The 21,264-nt window shown below is 38.1% G+C and overlaps 1 protein-coding gene across 2 annotated transcripts in view; it reads right to left on the minus strand.

Moving 5' to 3' along the window:
• LOC139963549 (midasin-like) overlaps window positions 1–14,614 on the minus strand; it is an 80,048-nt gene extending 65,434 nt beyond the window's left edge. The window contains exons 1-22 of one of the 2 annotated variants that reach the window (XM_071964403.1): window positions 14,459–14,614; window positions 13,572–13,708; window positions 13,059–13,288; window positions 12,713–12,800; window positions 12,005–12,156; window positions 11,403–11,507; window positions 10,495–10,678; window positions 9,717–9,932; window positions 9,368–9,439; window positions 8,729–8,892; window positions 7,960–8,074; window positions 7,571–7,755; window positions 7,022–7,103; window positions 6,177–6,385; window positions 5,018–5,230; window positions 4,474–4,679; window positions 3,985–4,103; window positions 3,426–3,562; window positions 2,894–2,998; window positions 2,499–2,612; window positions 936–1,083; window positions 79–344 (exon numbers count right to left, since the gene is read on the minus strand). In XM_071964403.1, coding sequence (XP_071820504.1) covers window positions 79–344; window positions 936–1,083; window positions 2,499–2,612; window positions 2,894–2,998; window positions 3,426–3,562; window positions 3,985–4,103; window positions 4,474–4,679; window positions 5,018–5,230; window positions 6,177–6,385; window positions 7,022–7,103; window positions 7,571–7,755; window positions 7,960–8,074; window positions 8,729–8,892; window positions 9,368–9,439; window positions 9,717–9,932; window positions 10,495–10,678; window positions 11,403–11,507; window positions 12,005–12,156; window positions 12,713–12,800; window positions 13,059–13,288; window positions 13,572–13,670 — 3,209 coding nt within the window. In that variant the 5' untranslated portion in view covers window positions 13,671–13,708; window positions 14,459–14,614. The remainder of the gene's footprint in view (window positions 1–78; window positions 345–935; window positions 1,084–2,498; window positions 2,613–2,893; window positions 2,999–3,425; window positions 3,563–3,984; window positions 4,104–4,473; window positions 4,680–5,017; window positions 5,231–6,176; window positions 6,386–7,021; window positions 7,104–7,570; window positions 7,756–7,959; window positions 8,075–8,728; window positions 8,893–9,367; window positions 9,440–9,716; window positions 9,933–10,494; window positions 10,679–11,402; window positions 11,508–12,004; window positions 12,157–12,712; window positions 12,801–13,058; window positions 13,289–13,571; window positions 13,709–14,458) is intronic. The other variant, XM_071964404.1, reaches the window with a different exon arrangement.
• Between the last annotated feature and the right edge of the window lie 6,650 nt (window positions 14,615–21,264).

A 21,264-nucleotide genomic window follows, 5' to 3' on the forward strand; every position in this document is an offset into this window, starting at 1 on the left:
CCGACCACTAACAAACCAATTAAGCCTGGCAACAGCTCCTTGCATATTGACTTGTGAATGATCTACTTCAGATCTCACCTGGCACTGACAATTCTGGCTAGCATCTTCAGGTTCCCTTTCACTGACTGTGTAAGAATATAACCCTTCGGTTTACATGGTTCCTTCTGACCCTGAGCGATCCAGTAACCTTCCACCTTGGTGAAGTCTCCGTTCAGAGGGGGAGGGATTGGCTGTCCAAGGATCCCTTTCACACTTGTCTTTCCCACGATGTACTTTAGAATCAACTGCCTGACCATCGGACATGAAGCCTTGTCTAGCTGGGTCAGGAAGCTCAAGCAGAAACTCTAAAAGGAGCAGAAAAAATAAGGAATATTTATAATCCAAAAGAAACAAAGCAAAGCATCCATTTGGGAGAAACTACAAAATCAGCTGTTGTCTTTAAATAACGCACATCTTCCCCTTTTGTGAAAATGACAAACAAGTGACTTCACATCTTTCACTCTAAAAACTTAACTAGCTGGGTCATACTTGCTCAGTTACAAGAGGACTATATTCCTGACTTGCAAAATTGATATGCACTTGAAACCCACACTAGACTAGCTAACAATTCTTTTTCATTGAGAATTTTAATATCTTCTATGACATAATGTCTCATATTAAAGTGATTGCTGTATGATTCTACAAATGTACGTGGCAACGTTACCTTAGGTACAACAACCTTAGGTCTTTATCTTACATTCATTTTAGTGTTTGGAGATATTCAAAAAGTGTTTTCAAGTCAATACAAATTATGCAGTCGAATGAATGATGAGCTTTCCAACTCTACTCTTCTCAGTTAAACAAACTCATGTCTTGGATTCCCCAAGTCACTTGTGCAAATCCAAATCTAGTTTTGTTTATCCTTGTAAACTTTTATCATCTACATCACATCATACCTCGTAAAGAGATCGGGGTATGATTCCACAGGGGTTGGTGGCAGCATAACTGAGGGCTCGACATAAGGTTCTCAAGCTGAAGTGAGGGTGGTGTCCGGTCCCGTCCATCAGTTTGGTCTTCGATAAACTTCTCACTGAAGTGTAGAAGCTAAAGGAAAAGTGGCAAAACATGACTTATAGCAGGAGCAATGGAACAAAGATAAAACAAATTCAGTCACAAAATGTGTAAATGTGATGCTCTATGAAGAGGTGGTCTTTTAATAAAATACAAATCATACCTATTATTACATCACAATTGATTCAGAAAGTACTGCAAAGTATGAATAACAATTTTAAATTTTAAATTGTCCTTCTTAAGCATATGTCTTGTTCCTCCCATCTCTCCAGTGTGAACAAAGTACTTTTTAAGACAAAGTTGCCCAGGAAAGAACCTGGGTACGAAAACCAAACTACCGAACGACTGATCTGCTCTCGACCCTAGTCCCCTTGCATCGGGACTGTGACTGTGTGATCATCGTCAGGTGTGTATCACCATTCCCCTCGAAAGGGGGGTGAACAAAGTATTGTAACACTGTTACTGTTAAGCTGTCGAGCAATGGGGAGTTCTGTGTGGATGGTGTGGAGCCATTGTAGAAGTTTAATCCCCTTTGGAATTATAAGGGGATTATCCCTCTTGGCATTAAGTAGACCAGTTTTAATTGTTACCAGATTATGGCTTTTGGGGCTGCTCCTATGGATCGGCGGCGTGTGGTATCAGGCTTTTCCTGGGATTGCTATGTAATGATGTAACACATGAGATATTTTCTAGGGATAATCATGTGATGTCATTCATCAAGGAGTACAATTGTTTCGGGAGGGTGGGAATGCACTGTAGCATTTGGGTGATATGTCTTAAGCTAAGTTCTAAGGTAAAGTTCACCATTTGCATAGATGTGGTATTTCCATGTATTGTTAATGGATTTATATAAAATGTTTTACTTGAGTGGGACCGGACAGTCTACTCTGGTTGCCGTTGGAAGGAACATCTTGTTGGTAGGCTTCAGGGCCATGTAGCCTCAAGATTGTACAACACATCTAGTTCTATGCACTCAACATTACTGTAAGAAGTGGATTTATCTACTTTAACTGGATTTTGTACCTTTTATTTCTCTGTCTTTTTGTTTCTACTTGTTTTAGGTTTTGTAAAGCGCCTAGAGGCATTTTGGTATTTGGCGCTATATTAAGAACTTATTTATTATTATTATTATATTATGCAAAGCAGGTTGGCATTTGTACTTGTATAGTATTTAACAAAGTTCAAAGGACATAGCTTTCTTGCAAGGTAAAATCACATCACTTCTGCACATCACCAACAAAAAATCCTCAAATACACACAATACTTAATATATTTTCTTCACAAAAAAAGAAGCACAGCGAATCCCCATACATTGGCAGGTGGGTTCGCCTTATTAATCCATTCATTGTCATTCCTGTCAAAGCCAACTTTTGGCTCGCAAAGTGCAAGGAAGAATGGATCTTTTCTAGAAAATGGGGCTTAAACTTAATTATCAAAGAAAAACTCACTTGACAATACTTTGGACTCTTCCTGCTGAAAGGTTAAATCCTTTCAGATAATCACATATCAGTATCTGCAGGTCTGTGGGCGACACAAGCTCATCGACATAAAACTCTGTGAATCTGCAAAACAGGATAAAAAAAATGTCATAGATCCAATATTTCTACATCTGCAATCAAAAATAGGATCAAAGGAGGGGAAAAGGGAGCATATGATCTCTATCCCAATCTTCCAGAAATCTTGAGCATACTGGTTTTTAGTATGTCACCCCCCCCCCAAAAAAAAAACCCACACACAACCCAATGAAGTCAGAGCAGTAATACTATATCAGATCACATTACTACTTCAATAGATTAAAATAACAAACTGTACTAATTTTAAAAAGATATAAATAAAGTTTTACCTGTTCCTAATGCCCATTGGTAGTTCCTTCTTCCCAATATCGGTGGCAGGATTCATGCAGGCAAACAGACGGAAGTCTGGATGACGAACCACTGGTTGAAGGTCTCTGTAATGCAGATACAAAGATAAATTATGCAGTGCGAACGGTCATATTGAGACTTGCATTTACGGGTAGTACCATATTCAATCACCCTCCTAAAGTTAATGGCCGGTAGTGACTTGTTATGATAGCTGTAATGGTTCTGTAGCTTTACTCCTTTTTCCAGAACTATGTTTATAATGCCAACCAACTTTGAAAAATAGTTTGATTAGATGAATACATGATTATGAATATTCACAAAAGAGCTCATAGTTTTATTCTATTCAAAACAGAGGTCCTACTTTGTCACAAAGTATACTCGAAAGGGACATTTGTGACACACTTGGCCAAAGGTCAGCTACCCCTGATTTATGTGAACACAAATATATAACCGCTGAAGCAAATCCTTGTAGAAATGGTTACAAATCTCAAGTTATACAGGAAAAACACTTACCCCTTTTCCATCAACATCAAAGATGAATTTGGTCCCTCCAGGAGACTACTCAGGCACTCTAGTGTCTCAGCACTGGCCAGGTTGATTTCATCTAACAGTATCCAGTCTCCATCGTGTAGTGCCCTCACCAATGTGCCCTTCAAGGAAACATGGATAAACGGATGATACATGATGAAGACGGCCACATTATTTCTACCACTCTTCAATCCATTCAATTCATGCATACTCTCTTTATTAACAGTTTTTTTGTAATGTGTAAAAGTAAGTTGGCCTGACGTTTCGATCCTAGCAGGATCTTCTTCAAAGGCTAAATGACAAGTAACACTAACAGAAGGGACAAAAACACGCACAGAATACAGACAGGTTAACGAGCATGGTGAACACAAAGAGATGGATGTAAGGGGATTAGTAGACAAGGGATGGCCAGAAGAAAGAAAGAAACCAACAGGGGAAGAGGAGAGGTAGGAGATAAACAGTGGAGGGACAAAGAGAGGATTAAGGGAATGGGGTAGGGAAAAAGTTTTTTTGTAAAGCGTGTAAATACTTTCTGACAACTCACCTCAACAAATGTAAAGGCCAGAGCACCTTCTGCATGCTTAATTTGGAGTTTTAACTTATTCAGTTTCTCGGACACTTGCTTCCATTCTTTGGATATCTCCTGCTGTTCCTGGGACGGATCTGAACATTATAAACAGAATCAAGGAAAGGAAAATATATGGAAAACAAGAACAAACTCGTTAGCCTTCAGATATAGATTGGCATCTCACAGATGGGTGACTGCATTGTGATCAATAGCTTCAGGACTTTCTCACTTCTATAAATAGCTGAGTATGTTTTGGAGGGGATGGGATGGGGTGGCAGGCAGACAGGGCTTACTACTACCATCAGCTACTTCCCTTTTTATAGATTTCAACAGACTCTGCAAATTCAAAATTCTTCTTGATTTTACATCAAGGGGATATTTTTGTCTGATTTCTTGATGATAATTACACACATAAACTCAAAATTTCAAAGGACAATGCAACAATTCTTAACGACAGTGACTTACTTTTAATTGCCTTTTGTTTCTTTACGGCAGCGCCTGTGCTGTGAGTCATCAATTTCAACAAGTTCTGCCATTGGTGACCGTGGAAACTTTTCTGAATGTGTCCCAGGAATTTTAAGTTTTGCTTCCTTGAAAATGTCTTCACAAAGATTTGCTCAAACTTCTCTCTGACCGGAGCTACAAGCCGACGTATATCGACTGGTTTGTACCTGCATGAGAGAGAAGAAGTTGAAATAAGGAAATATAGATATCAGACATATCTGATGAATAAATAATGTAGCCGATATGCTTCTTATGCTATGTTTGTCTAATGTATGAGAATATAATTCAAACGAGTATATGGGAACAATTTGAGAGGTGTTTGTATTTTAATTTTTCAGTTTGCTCTTTACATGTCATTTATGAAGGTTTACACCAACTATAACAAAGTCAATCAATTCAGAATTTTCTAAACTTTACCTTCTGCTGGTTTTTAGTCAATTAATAATACAGTATTATTATTGGTTACATACAAATATTTCCATATGTGACTAATAGTATCACTCACCCTCCAAGTAAATCTGTACTATCACTCTGTTGATTCATGTTGATGACCTTTAACCTTTGACCTGCCAGTTTAGCTAAATATTGCACAGTTGAGGTTTTTCCTGTGCCTGTCTCTCCTACAAGCAACACTGGTTCCGTCCTGAAGATACAGGCAGCGATTCTCTCCAAAAGAACCAGGGAATGTCTCGTGAAAGAGAAGTTACTGCGACTTCCACTGAAGAGGAGAGAGAAAAAAAGAAGAAACTTAGATGACCTTCATAACATTTTAGTAAAAGAAAAATTGTGGAAGTCTCTACTGAACAGCTAGATAACTGTGAACACGCATTGCATCCGGGTGCAGAATGACATCGCAGTATTTATCATCGCAAGGGATTTGTTCACGTTTAACTGATTAAAAATGCTAACACTGACTACCAGCTTAAGGCAACTCCTCCGAAGAGAAGGAAGCATTTAGTCGCATAACATTGCAGACATAGATACTTGCTGTTTTATAGTGGAATATGTGTATTAAAGGCTACCAGTTTCATTTAAAGTTTGACCAAAGTTTTTATTTAGTAATATTTAATAACTTAAAAACGATTGTGGCCTTTAGTATGTAGACTACAATTACTCTCTGACTATTGCCCATGGTGAAACTTTATGATGAAAATTAAAGGATCAAAAGTACATTAACACCAAAATTCATACCATCTACCAAAGTTTGAGTCACTAATGAATCAAAAAGTCAACTGTTCATAGGTCAAAAGACATGACGATAAATTTTCACAGCCTGGGGAAGGTGTCAGTTGAGTAGTTGCCCCATCTTCATCATTGTGGAGAATATTAGTGTTGGTGGGTACCTACATGAAAATGTGACTGGTTTTGTAGCCTTAAAAGCTCAATGTTAGATCAGAATGTTTGAGGGAACTGCTACTATTCATAATATACATTTTTTATGGTCAAACTGGATTAGCAAGATGGTCAAATCACAGATAAGATAACTGTTTTGACTTTACTTATTAATAACATTGTCGGACATACCTAAATATCTCTATATATGTTTTTTAAATTTTGTAAAACCACCCAGACACCCACATAGTATACACAAATGAGATGTCCACTGAAATCTAAACATATGATCTGTTCAAGAAGAACAGGGGTTTACTGGTACCCGAACATACCTCTCTAATGAGGCAATCTCTTGAACTTTCTTTCGAAGAGTGATTCTGCCCACCCTGACAGAAGTCGGATGTACTTCTATGGCAGGTTTGTAGCTCTGACAGAAATACTGGGTTTGTTCTCTGGAAATGTTGATCAGGGCACCGATGGCCTGGGCCGCAGCCAGTCGCATCTCAGGCTTGGGTAGGCAACTCGTGAAGCAATCCAAAGCCTGTGTATCAAAGAGGGAGAAAGCTAAATCCAAGGAACTTTGACAATGTTTGTTTTCATGGCATTACAGGAGCAGAAATATTGATTCTAGTTGGTTCTTTAACCAGAAGGCACACAGACAGGGTTCATAAACTGAACATGTTATTGGGTACATGACATTTGCATAATCTCATCAAACTATAAATTACTATTATAAAAGTTTCCTTTATGCAGGGTGAAAATGTTACTGTTTTCTTTTGAGAGAATAATTTGCTCTTTGCTATTGCTGATGTGTTTCTACTGTCATCTTAGGCACCATGTCAAAAGTGGTGAGCTGAGGGGGCTGCAGCATCCTGCAGCTTGGCTGCATAGTAGGACAAACCTTTGTATGCTGTCAGTTTCACATAATAAGCACTGTAGGTCTGAAGACAAAATACATACTATTGATATTGATTCATCCTAACCAGGGAGTTTCATAACAACTCCCTGTCCTAACTGAGCAAGGATTTTTGCAGCTGCTGCAGCTAGTTTTTTTGACATGATGCCTAACTGTTCTAGAAAAAATTTCTGTGAACTGCTCACTATGGTTGTTGTTGTGAGATAGAGAGGCTGAATATCATATAAACAGATACCGATTACAACATATCACACTTCTCACCTCCAGGAGGACCATGTTGGCTGTCTGGCTAGTTGTAAAGTCCTGATCTTGAGATACACGATCACACCATTTCAGAAGATCCCTTTCAGAAAGCACAAAAAAAAATTCGGATATGCTAGTACTTCAAGTAATGGTTACTAAGGGTCAACTTTTGCAAGCATTGTTACAGCTAACGTTTACTTTCTTTTTATCTATTTTAACATGAGATTGAATGTAACCTATTATGATTGGCTAAGAAGAACTGCCTTACTCCAGGCATGGCATACTCCAGGCATGGCATACTCCAGGCCTTAGTCCAAGCCATACTCCAGGCATGTAATTAGTTAAGTCATAAAGTAGTTAGTCATAATTTCACTTTACTGTTGCCAGATATATTCACACAATATCAGAAAATTAGAAAGAAAAAGAAATGGAATTTTGTATCTTTCCCATACAAAATACTATATGGATGTGGTTTTCACCTATAGATGCAGAACATTTTCAACAATTTTGTTAACAAAATCAACATCAACAACCAGAACATCCATAACAATAGGGAATGCATCCTACCTTGTAGATACCAATCGATTGCCTCTTTGCTTCCAGTTGGTCTGTTCTAGTAATTCTGTGTTTGTTTCCATGGCAACAGCACCTTCTTCTTCCTCTTGCTCATGGTAGCTGGCACAGAGAAGTAGAAATATCTCAAGCAATTTACCAGCAACTGTCTCTAGCTTAGGATACAGCTTGACAATCACCTATGGAAAAGAAACAAGACGTTAATACATGTGAATATGCAGAGAATCTAGAGAAAAACTAACGTAAATTCAATAATATGCTTTTGAACTCAAACATAAAATTTTCCATCATCAGATATTCTGTAAATAGGTAAGTCATCACACCATGTTTTTCAGTCATATCTATCTGTTAATTGTGTAACTTTTGCCCATTTTAATAACTACCTGGTATAGCTCATTCTTGGACAATGAATTGACTCTGATTTTCGTCCAGCAGTGGTCAAGTACTGCTGAGTGAGCGGACTGCTGTCTGTATAGACCACTGTCATGAGAGTAAAGCCTATAAATAAAAGAGAAAATGGATAGTAATTCTTTGCATGATACTGATTAAACTTAAGTGCAAGTATGCTTGATAAAGGCAAGATATTCAAACACAGCTGAATGTAGCAGTGCAGTTTACAAATTCCAATTCACCAGTGATGGGCAAAAAGCCAGGACTTTATATTGGTTTAATTGTAAACTTTACAAACCATTGAATACCAGATCTTGGTGACCTCTACCTCGTAACAAGAGAATCTATACATCTACACAGTTAAGTGTATATACTGTATCTAATGGAAAGATACATCAATTGCACCAGAAACAGGGGGAAGCAAACTCATTCGCTAACGTAGGGATCACTCCTCAAATTACCTCAGGGTAAAATTCCAACTTATGAATATGGGGAGACCCAATAGCAATATATGATACATTTTGCCATTGCTTTAACTTCCAGCCCTACCCTATCTACTCTTTGACAAACATTACTATCTCTCTGTGAAGAAAATGCAGGGAGGGGGAGGAGAGGCTGGTCAGTGATGGTGTCTGCAAAATTAAGTATCATTATTATATACAATGATAATCATAATAATAATAATAATAACACTTTGTATGCCAAAAATGAAAATTCTATAAAAGGCATTGAGTCAGAATTTTAGAAGATGAGATCACCTACCTCTGAGTTGCAAATATCTGGAATCCTGGTGCTGCTCTGATGGTGTCGCCGTGTCCTGGTACGGTCAGAGATCCAGACTCCAACAGAGGTAGAAGTACAGAAATAACATCCATTGGAGCGTAGTCTAGGTCCTCTAACAAGATCCACTTTCCCTCTTGGACAGCCTAGAGTACAAACAGCATCACCATGGAAATGATGGAAACATTGACATCAAAGTGGGATTCAGGGATTGTCCCAAATTTCTAATGACGTGGATGTATATATTCAAATTTCGAAATTGACCCATGTTAAAAAAAAAAAATCAGAAGCCCCCCCAACGAATTCCAAATATAGTAACATATGTCTCACCTGCCCTGCCTCTAATGTCTGGGTTTCTTTTACGAAATTGTAGTTGAAATACCTTAATTATTTGTTCATCTTTTGAGGCTGCCATGATATTGCATATGCACACATGCGATGACAATTCCTAATTGCTGAATCAAATACTATGTCTAATATAATTTCATTAAACTTTGTCAGAAACAATTTCTTCAAGATACAGTGAAGAATAATAACTGCATTCTTTAACATTAAATTTACATTGACCACCACATACAACAGTACATAAGATACAATGCATGTCATTTATAGTATATGTACCTGTGTTAGGGGACCAGGCTGCCAGACAAACTCTCCTGGAATCTCTGTGCATCGGTATGTTCCCACAAGTGCCTTAAGGAAAGAAACAGGAACACAGACTTTAAAAAGATTGAAAGGGGCTTGCTGTTGGTTTGAAAAGGTTACATGGATTTCTCCTGCCTGCTAAATCAGCAATATTATCAACATTAAGAGGGTTTACCACTCTCATCGGGTCCCTCAATTATTTGCATATAATCAATATTTGAAAATCATGTTACATAAGATCTTGTACTGATCCCTATTGGTCCCTCAAGTATTTGCATGTTGCCGTGGTGATGATTAAATTTGTTATGTCACAATCATAACTTACCTTGCTATCGGTCTGATCCCCGAGTTGTACCTTGATGAGGTCGCATGGATTTCCCCTGCCTGTTAGATTAGCAATATGTTCAACATAAGAGGTTTTCCCACTCCCAACAGGTCCCTCAAGCAAAACTGGTGATCCTGAAACAATTGCTAGGGCCAGATTCTGCAAACTGGTTTTTGTTGACTGTACTGGAATGATTACATGTGCAGATGGCACACCCTTTACAAAAAAAAGAAAGAAGAAAAAGCTTTAATTTTAAGCTATAACCTATGGCACACAGTTCAACGTATTCAGACTAATGGAAAGGTTTCTACGATTGCTGATATCCAGAGCAAATCCCATCAACAAATACATTCAAATTATGACATTTCTCTCATTGGCAAACTCTTAACTGTTAATGACAACTCTCTTCAACTTGGTTCAATTGTTTGTTTTCGGCAACTTGAGAGTATTCTGTAATGTTCCAAAAGTGACTGCAATTTATTCATATCTATTAGATACCTTCCTCCACGTTTCTACCAGACAATCTCTAAGAACAAATCTAAAACACCACAATCACGATCTACTGAAAAACCAAGGAAATATTGTCCTGACTCTTTGAATCCAGCTTAAACGGTAAAGGCACATCATCAATGAGATTATGGCAAAGATTTAGATTCCACACAAAAACCACTTCTTTCAAGATAGATGTGAAGCCTTATTCACAGTAATATAGTACAAAGTGTATTTAAATATCTCAATTGTTAGTAAATGCTGACTATCAAATTTAGGAAGAACATACCTTTCCCCCATTACTGAGTTTATCTTCCTTCGTGCTCAGTAAAACACCAGAAATTGAAACCACATTTGGAGATAGGTCTTGAGTTTGAATAATTTTCCTCCCGGAAGAAGCATCTAAACTTGTCAAGGTACAGACTTCCTTCGTTCCGCCCGTTGAACTTCCTCCGTTTATGTCTGCGGTGGACCTGGAAAGCAAAATTATGCAGAACTAGACGTAAACTTGTCTTCTGAGATGGCATAGGACTTTTAGGACATGCCATGCACCTTCATTTAGTGATATTGAAAGTAGAAAGGAAATTCAGAGCAAACTCCATGTAACACAACATCAGCATTTCGCATTCTCACACTTTTGTGTGGACAAAATGTGAAAACTTAATTCTGACTAATGTTTCAATATATAACAATTGTAGTGTATTAGTATTTTATTTTTGGGGAAAACAATTCTAAAGATTATATTATTATTTACCACATTTATATAGCGCTCTTAATTTTCATGCTTAAGCAGGTTCAAGAGCACTTTACAATGACAGCAATGACTATATGGTGTCGGAAGCATACTTAAATGCATACCGGATGAAAGCTGGAAGCATGCGTAGTATCGACCTTACAACATGGCTGTCGTAAAGTGAAAAGTTAACTTTACAATCCGTTTTGGACTGTGCTAACATGTTTTCTCCACATGTTTATAAATCACTAGATGCGATAATTAGGTGAGCCAGGATTGTAACTTATTAGTATGTAAACACAAACTATAGATGCATTTATTACAATGTAGCTTGAACATGTATTGATCAACAAAAACTATAGACACATTGATTAAATAATATTATTGATAAATTGATGAAATCAATCGTCAAACAATGATCAGGTAAAATATCTTTTGATTCATGAAAATAAAAAAGAACTCACAATGACAATTGTTGGATCTCCTTCTGAGTGAAATGTTGTAGCAGAAAGATGTCTTTCTCACTTTCACCAAGTTTGTTCAGGAGAGCGAGGGTCTGGCAAGTATACCTGAAGAGCAAAAATAGCTAGATGTCAGTGTAGATTAATACTCTTTTTCTTTCTTGCTCTCAATGGTCAGATTTCACACAAGACATTAATGTTCGGAAACTACGTATGTTCATGAATCTAATGAGCTTTCCCATCCCCCCCCCCACCTCCATGTTTATGACAGTGTGTGCCTATCTGAAGGCTTATAATCCATTTATGCGAAGCAAATCCATTGTCTATATCGCACATGTCTATATGTATATAGTTAACTGCAATTTGTGTACATTTCTGTGACAGCTATCAACTTCTGTCATTCCATGACAAATTTATGTTAACCTCAGACAGTTTAAGTTTCCAAACTCTGCGCTAAATTGGTGCCTAATCAAGATTTACTAACTCATTTAAAATCATTTAGTAGGAGAAATTATGTCAAGAGTGTGGACTATGTTTAACTGCAAAACTTTATGCCAAACAAACTGACACTCAACTGCAAAAAAGGCAAGGCAAAGTTGACTTACCATTTGACCATTTTACTATCATGCGAGAGGAAGTTAGCAAAGTTTTCCCAATCAACCATGGCTGACATCATATTCCTGTCATGCTGAACAAGCTTCAGGGCAGCTTTTACAATGTCTTCATCAGACGTTGCCCTCTTTGGCTTCTGGCTTTTCTGTGAATGTGACCAGTAGACCATACTTAGGCATACTTTCTTTGTGTCATACTCTACTGAGGCATACTTTCTTTGTGTCGTACCATACAAAGGCATACTTTCTTTGTGTTGTACCATACATAGGCATACTTTCTTTGTGTCATACCAAACATAGGCATACTTTCTTTGTGTCATACCATACATAGGCATACTTTCTTTGTGTCATACTCTACTGAGGCATACTTTCTTTGTGTCATACCATACTTAGGCATAGTTTCTTTGTGTCATACCATACATAGGCATACTTTATGTGTCATACCATACATAGGCATACTTTCTTTGTGTCGGACCATACATAGGCATACATTCTTGTGTCGTACCATACATAGGCAGGCATACTTTCTTTGTGTCGTACTTAGGCATTCTTTCTTTGCCATCAACATAATCATTCGGACTGTCCACATTAAAATTTACTGATGTGATTCTGCATGTATACTACTCATACGCTAGCACTTGTTCCGAAATACAATTTGTTAACTTTAGTTTTATGAAAAAGTATAAAAAAATTAAAGCATACCCTTTTCTTCTTTGGTGGTACATCAGAGGACAAACCATGTCCCTGAAAGGGTGATGGTGATGAAGACAAGTGGTTGAGCAATGGTGACCTGTGTTGAAAAATAGCACAATCAAACATATATCCAATTGGGACTGTTAAGAATACAGCCAGTATTTTCTTACAAAGATAATGTTCAGCAATCTAGTAATGCACACAGAACATGTAGATTTACATGATTTCAAAATCAATCAATGACATTAAACCTTTATGGTCCTGTATTTTACCAAGAAATGAAAAGTATAATACTTTTCTAAAGCTCCTTAGCATTTCTACCCAGCAGATGAAAGTAAAAATATAGAAGTGTTACCTCTCAACTCCATAACTGTTGGTCAATAAATGTTTGCCAGTGGCCACAAACAATCTGTCTTGCTCATATCTGTGGCCGTGAGTCTCTTTTGATACTCTTTTCACAGCTCTCTGTACAAGTTCCAATAGCAGTGGAGAAAAACTCTCTGATATAAATTCTGTCAACTCTGGATCTAGTAAGTGTTGGCTGAGTATTTCTAGAACATCTTGTCTGCTTTGTGGAGATAACTCCTATATAAATGACAAAAAAATATCATAGTTGATGTACATTATGAAGTGAAGCTCTATATAGCAAACATTGTGATATCAATTATCAAAGATTTAAATTAATCCAAGAGACTTTTACTCTTTGGGATTTTTCAGATCTCCTTAATTGTAACCGTCCAATAAGAGCTTACTTTCAAATCTACAATTTTTACTAAATTGTCACTGTCACTACATTAAGAAATTGAATATTAAATCAACAGCAGAGAACATGAAAAGCAGCAAAGTTTGCACATATTAAAGATCTTACCTCTGCTGTTACAAATGGTACAAGAGATTTCCTGATTGGTTCATACTTTTCTACTGCTTCCTCCAAGACATTTGTCACATCCCAATAATCTGTCTCCATTCTGCATTGATCAGGAAGCTATGTTGAGGAGCTTTCAACTGAAAATAAGAACAACATATGATACTCATCTGGTTTTAATAAAAAAAAAATGCTTGAGCTAAAGAAGAAACCACTTCTTAGTCTACATAAGGTATTGAAGTACCTGATCATACTGACATGATCGTACAGAAATTGTCAAACTGAATGAGATAATTTTAGGCCGTCTTGATAAGCATCAATGTGTGTTCATAATGGAATACATAATACAGCTTTAAAATGTACATGAGACACATGCTTGAAACAATGTTCACAAAAGCTGACAAATTATTGTCTTAGGCCTGTAGACAGTTGAAGGGTACTAATGAGATTGATGGTACTATATGTAAGTATTAACAGCATGCTCCCTCTCACTCTCAGATAAACCAAGTCGATAGGCCAGTCCTACAAAAATTATCTGTCGGAGTAACGTACAAATAGTAATACAAGTACAATTGCAACACTTCTTTTTCTGGGGTTGGACTTAGTTTTTAAAATCTGAGGGTCACATGCACTTCCAATGCATGCCGTTTGAAACTTACACCATTCAAAGTACTATTTTATCTCAATTCTTGGGAGTGCCCTTGGAAAATAACCTTAGTTTAGCTCTTAGTTAGTGTAATACTCGCAACATTAAGAAACGACATTCCGTATGTATCATGTCGCGGAACTAGGACTAGCCTAGTAGTAACATTGTCATACGATATGTTTCTACGAACCTGATGTCGAATTAAATCATAATATATATTATAAATATATTTCTCACAGCTTACGTTATCGATGCAAACCTGCAAATCTTTCAAATTCTATTATCCGCACAAGTAAGAAAAATCCGCATAATAACACCGGTGAATCACCTTTCGCCAACACCAGTACTGCGTTTTACACTCAACCTCGTGTTGTAGGACTGTAGTAATTGTGCAACATAATAACGTGTGGTGCACTGTACTTAGTGTACTAGTTGTGTGCAATTTGTTTTCACATGTGGCGTATTGCGCAATACAAAAAAAAGATACATAATCAAAGCGGACTGCGTTTGTCTTTCGGAGTCACAATATATTTTATAACTTAAATCTAAAATTTTAATTTCGAAGCCTAGATTCAATATTGCAATGAACCAATGAGCATATTGTTTTGCTATTGAAACTTCCCGGGTCGAATTAATGCATTCCTCGGAACAATGGGGGCTCTTTTGCGTGATATTATTTCTATATTAACTGTCGTGCAGTCAATTCAACCAGGCGCGGCGGAACGGAAAAATTATTGGGGGGGCTAATGTGTGGAGACCATCTAAGCGGAGCGCCACCATCGGTTGGCGCGGAGCGTACAAGAAAATTTTGGGTTTTTCAAACCCCCAGATGGCCGGAAACGGCACTTCCCGAGTGTTTTATGCTGCGAATACCTAGCCCTAAACATGGGTCTCAAGCCTGCAATTTCTCAGATTGCACGTAAAAGTCTGTGAAAACATTGTAATTTGTATATTCGATAATGTTTTAAGAGAGTAGCTATTACTCGTAGTGTACAAAGACGTTTTTGAGTGTAGTAAGGGCAGTGGCGGAGCTAGGGGTATTGGTCAGGGGGGGGCAAGAATGGTCTGTAGGGGCGCTTTCGACACTATCTAAGAGGAGCGCCACCACAGGTTGGCGCGGAGCGTACAGAAATTTTTTGAGTAAAGATACTCCCTAGATTGCAGGAAATGACCCTTTCTGGGCCTTGCTAATTTTCAGATAAACAGTGAATAAATAGGTGTCGTCTCCATTTTGTCGGAAAATTACACCAACAGAATATGAAAAATGTCAATAGGTATATGAGAGCGCAATAAAATAGTCAATAATAGCGAATAAGTAAAAAGTAGTGCTGAAAAGGGCGCCAGCAGTCCATTTGAGTCCGTCAGGGGGGGGGGGGGCATCCGCCCCCTGACTGTATATATGGACGCTCCGTCACCAAGTAAGGGGATGTTTGAGAACTGGCTGAAATGAGGCAAGTCATTGGCCTAAGACGAAGTTGTGTTACGCTTACCGGTACTCACACTCACTGCTTCCACTTTTCACGGGGCGTGAAGACGCGGTTGGGGTGACAATGTGGTCTATAGCCAGGGGACGGGCCGAGGGTCCCCCAGCATTTACTAAAATTATTACACCTATATAGTATACGTGTGCATCGGACAGATCGACAAATATGCATTGAAAAATGGGCAGATGCACGTTTCGGAGCCTTGGTAAATATTGGGGGGGCTTAACACGCATTTGCCCCCTCAACTTTTTCATTGGGGGGGGCTGAGCCCCCCCAAGCCCCCCCGGTTCCGCCGCCACTGCATTCAACATAATATGTTTTAACCTCTCCATGATCACACTAAATTGGATAGTTACAACATATTCCAGTGTGGTGTCTTACGCCATTTTGACAAAACTAGGTTCTGATTTCACTAGCACATATTATATTTGAAATCAGTCGTTTTCGTAGAATGCGTTTTTCAACATTTGGGGATTTATCGATAGACCAAGCTGTAAACCTGCAGCAACACTCTGTTATTCGAATTGGTCGGGACCACCGATAAATTGTGTGTAAGAAATTTTGCGTATTGAGCGTATATCCGCTTCTCCATCCTGCTGCAGATTTTGGTCAAACTCCACCACATTAGCCTTGTTGAGGTACCGGTACACAGTAAATAATCAAACGAAGAAAATGCATCAATTATCATAGATTTCTTCATTCCAGATCAGTTTTCATGTGTAAGACAGTGACGAAGGTTTGCCTCAGAACGGGAGAAGCAGAAAGCTGACAGGGTGGCCCGGTTTGATAGCGAATTTTATTTTCGTAGATGCTACGCGGTACGGTGGCAATCTCGATGCTGCACCGTCTCAAAATGTTTGTGTTATGATAGCCCCATGCTAAATTTTTCGACGTTTCGTGATGAAAATTTGACGTTTTATCTCAAAATGTTGACATTTATCTCGAAAATGCGACGTTTAGTCCCACCATTTCGACAATGGGTTCTCTATTTGTACTTTGTATATATTGTAATAACGAGAATATATTATGCCTTATTCTGTATAAGTTCCCCTGAACCTTTCATAATTTCCCGCCCCTTGGTTGACCCCGCGGAGCCCAGGCTTGACCCCTCCCATCATACCTAGGTCTATCATATGACTATATTATGTTTCTGGATAGCACCTCGGTTTCATTTATGATTGAATATAAGCTATACCGACTACCATGGTTGTGACATCTTCAAAGCAAAACGCAGCCTCATAGTAACATAAATCATTACCGAATAACTCTAATGGAAGTATCACTTTAATATACTGTCCTTGTTCTGTTTTACTTTCTATAAGGGTGGAATGTACATGCCTACTTACTTACTGCCTTGTTTGTCGTTAAACTTCTAAAATACTCGATAACACAAAGAGTGTCATCTTTTGCAGTTTATATCGAATCACGTTCTCAGCAGCTCTTCAAACCTGTCTGTGGTATCAAAACTGGACAATGTCATTTGATCTTCTATACATAAATAGTGTGGTAAATATATTCGTGGTATAGGGTCATAATTAAAATAGGCGTTCCCGTTACACGCTTTTCGACTTCAGGACTGGCGGGCTGAAGTGGGGTAAAGTGATTTGGAGAGAATTATTTCATTAGAGATAAGAAGAAGGGGAAAAGGAGAGATGTAATAGTTTGATTGGAATTGAATATCTTTTGATTTGATTAACCTAGATAATGGTGATCAAGGATTATTCAGTTACAGAGAAATCGTTCAACCTCGGCGGTGTAATGTTTTAATTTGTAGTTTGTAATATATGTAAATAAAAACGAGAGTGATGGAAAGTTCACAAGGGCTGTACATTGATTTTAAATAATGAGTGGAGTTACTACTTAGATGTATATAATACTTCATAAATGACAGTTAAATTTTGCATATAGAAGACTCGAGGAAGTATTTTCCTCATTGTGATGTAGTTTTTTACTTTTTGTCCTGTATTGATATTTGCTTGATCTACGGCACAGAAAGACTACACTCTATCCATCCATCCATCCATCCATCCATCCATCCATCCATCCATCCATCCATCCATCCATCCATCCATCCATCCATCCATCCATCCATCCATCCATCCATCCATCCATCCATCCATCCATCCATCCATCCATCCATCCATCCATCCATCCATCCATCCATCCATCCATCCATCCATCCATCCATCCATCCATCCATCCATCCATCCATCCATCCATCCATCCATCCATCCATCCATCCATCCATCCATCCATCCATCCATCCATCCATCCATCCATCCATCCATCCATCCATCCATCCATCCATCCATCCATCCATCCATCCATCCATCCATCCATCCATCCATCCATCCATCCATCCATCCATCCATCCATCCATCCATCCATCCATCCATCCATCCATCCATCCATCCATCCATCCATCCATCCATCCATCCATCCATCCATCCATCCATCCATCCATCCATCCATCCATCCATCCATCCATCCATCCATCCATCCATCCATCCATCCATCCATCCATCCATCCATCCATCCATCCATCCATCCATCCATCCATCCATCCATCCATCCATCCATCCATCCATCCATCCATCCATCCATCCATCCATCCATCCATCCATCCATCCATCCATCCATCCATCCATCCATCCATCCATCCATCCATCCATCCATCCATCCATCCATCCATCCATCCATCCATCCATCCATCCATCCATCCATCCATCCATCCATCCATCCATCCATCCATCCATCCATCCATCCATCCATCCATCCATCCATCCATCCATCCATCCATCCATCCATCCATCCATCCATCCATCCATCCATCCATCCATCCATCCATCCATCCATCCATCCATCCATCCATCCATCCATCCATCCATCCATCCATCCATCCATCCATCCATCCATCCATCCATCCATCCATCCATCCATCCATCCATCCATCCATCCATCCATCCATCCATCCATCCATCCATCCACCCCCCATCCATCCATCCATCCATCCATCCATCCATCCATCTATCTCTCTATCTCTCTATCTAGATAACTAATACTTTTACCTCATTAGTTACAACGATTTACCTTATATACTAACAATGTAAATGCGGCGCATCAGATAACCTTCTTAGGCCAAAGACCTCCTTTTCAAATGTAGGCCTACAAGCTAATTCTTGTTCTCGTGAAAATCTTTATGCATAAGTTAGACAGACAAAATATTATTCATTTAGTCGTGCAGTGATACATACTTATGGCTATTTCAACCATTTTGATTCTTAATATGGTACCCCATTTTCGTATTCATATTGACGACACCTGCAAGCATATCTTAATTCCTGAGAGTTTTTTTTTTTTGCTCGTGGGATTTTGTCCATATTACTTTACCTGTACTCCTTGTTTCCATCTCAAACATAAATTTAGCCACAAACACTGCCGTATTTACCACACTCATCGTCATCCGACGGAAGCACGCAGTTTATCATCCAAATAGAAATGACTAAGGTGTTGCCGATTTACAAACAAACATGATAAAATGACCAAGTATATTGTTTTAATAATCCTTATTCGTATTCTCATCTTTCTCTGAGACGGAATAATAAATTTATTACACAGTGTGACATTTAGGGAAGGTTTTCATAGAACAAAGATACCTAAGAATGATTAAAATGTGTCAAATATATTTCAACAGTCACCGCCCTTGGAAACTGATGATTTACCTACAAGCGCACATGTGGCTTACTAATACGAATATACTGCAAGATTCGAGCACAGTTGCACGGAGCGTAGACAAGGCTGGGGAAACCGTTACCGCCTTCTTAGACGGTTTCACTGGTAAAGTCCCCGTGGGGTTACTTCATTAAGTCTTTAATTATATCCATTTCGTCTCTCGTCTCGGACTCATTTTGGATGGAGTAACGGTCGGATGGGATTATACGTGTCTTATTATCAACTGCCGTATGTTTCGTCCAAGGCTTCAGAGCAAAATTCCCTTAGTTTGTTTTCGCATGGAATATGATAATTAAGAATAGTGATGTTTGCTTTAGGACAGGAAGTTACTACATCAACATCTCCTCCGGAAAAACAACATTCAGTTCTTTGAATTCTATAGAGGATGTACTGATAAGACAAAACATTTTTTTTTTAGACTTATTGAGTGATTTTGGAGTTCTCTTTCGTGGATATGCGAGAGAATGTTTAACGTTACACATATATATAGCAGAGTTCATACCCTTGTGATTAATAAGATTACAAGGTAACCGCCCTTAGTTAGCAGGAAAGTCAACTCGAGTGCACAACCGTGTGCATGCCGGATGTCTTATCTTGGGAAGTGTTTTTACAAGGAAATCTCACTCCGTCCATCAAACGATCACAATAATTAATGAAAAGTGTGCATTGTTCCATCGTACTTTCTTTGTGACTGAGTTTATTGTTTCTGTTTTTGTTCTAATTTGACCAATAATTCAGATGGAGTTTCTCTTTTTACTTTAATCATAATTTGTGACTAGGATATATCGGAATAGCCTCCTATATATGCGAATTGCCTATTTTGTATTATTAAAACTGATTTATTTAAAGACAGAGATAGGCGTAAATATGCGGCTTTCTACGTTAAAGACTTACATGAAATATGTAGTAGGCTACTATGGAGAGGCATAAGAGATTTTGAGCAAACATGGATGACTAATAAATTAACTCTCTGTCTCTCTCTGCAGTGGTTCGCTCTTTCGCACATTAAGACGTAATCAATCTAAACACTGGATGTCTCCGGTTTCCTGCAGACACGTGATCCATTGCAACATTTGCTGTATTAGAGCGAACATTCTTTCAAACATGTTCAAAACAGATTCCACTGGGTTTATTGGATTTATTCACAACATGCTTATATCTGGAGGATATATTAATACATTAGAAGTATGTAGAATGAAATAACGGTATCGATCATTGTGCTTCTCTTCTCGTACTGTAAACGAATCACGGAGATGTGTGGTCCAAAATAACTATAATAAAACAAATGGTCTTATTATTTATGATATTCACTCAAATACGGAAATAGTGGATTAAAATAATGGATAAATAAAAATGCATCTAGCTAGTAATATATGCAACTAGAGTTGAAAGTCCATTAAAAACAGGAATTTAAAAACAAAAGTTGTTTCCAAAATTTAATTAAAAATAAATGTATAAATAGATTCACTTATTTCAAATAGACATTAATGCCTTTGTATAACATTGAACAAACTTAATGGTCTAACAAAAATTAGCTTAGCTAGCAAACACTTAAAAAGGAAAGCCCATTAAAAGTAACTTTCATATCTATTTTTCGACTTCGTCATTCTAAAAGGAAAGTTATTCCCAGGTAACACTAGAGCCTAAAAAAAAAAAAAATCGAAAACAGGAAAGTGTTAACTTCCTGCATTTCTCATGCAGCCATATACACTATAAGGAGAGCTTGTCTGTATACACGATCGGATCGTACAACGTAACGCTTCATAGCATATATTATATATCCTGTATAACGTTAGTTGGATCATTTCCGCATAGGAAATAAAAAGGAAGGCTG

This window comes from Apostichopus japonicus, chromosome 22, assembly GCF_037975245.1.
Source record: "Apostichopus japonicus isolate 1M-3 chromosome 22, ASM3797524v1, whole genome shotgun sequence".
NCBI lineage: Eukaryota > Metazoa > Echinodermata > Holothuroidea > Aspidochirotida > Stichopodidae > Apostichopus > Apostichopus japonicus.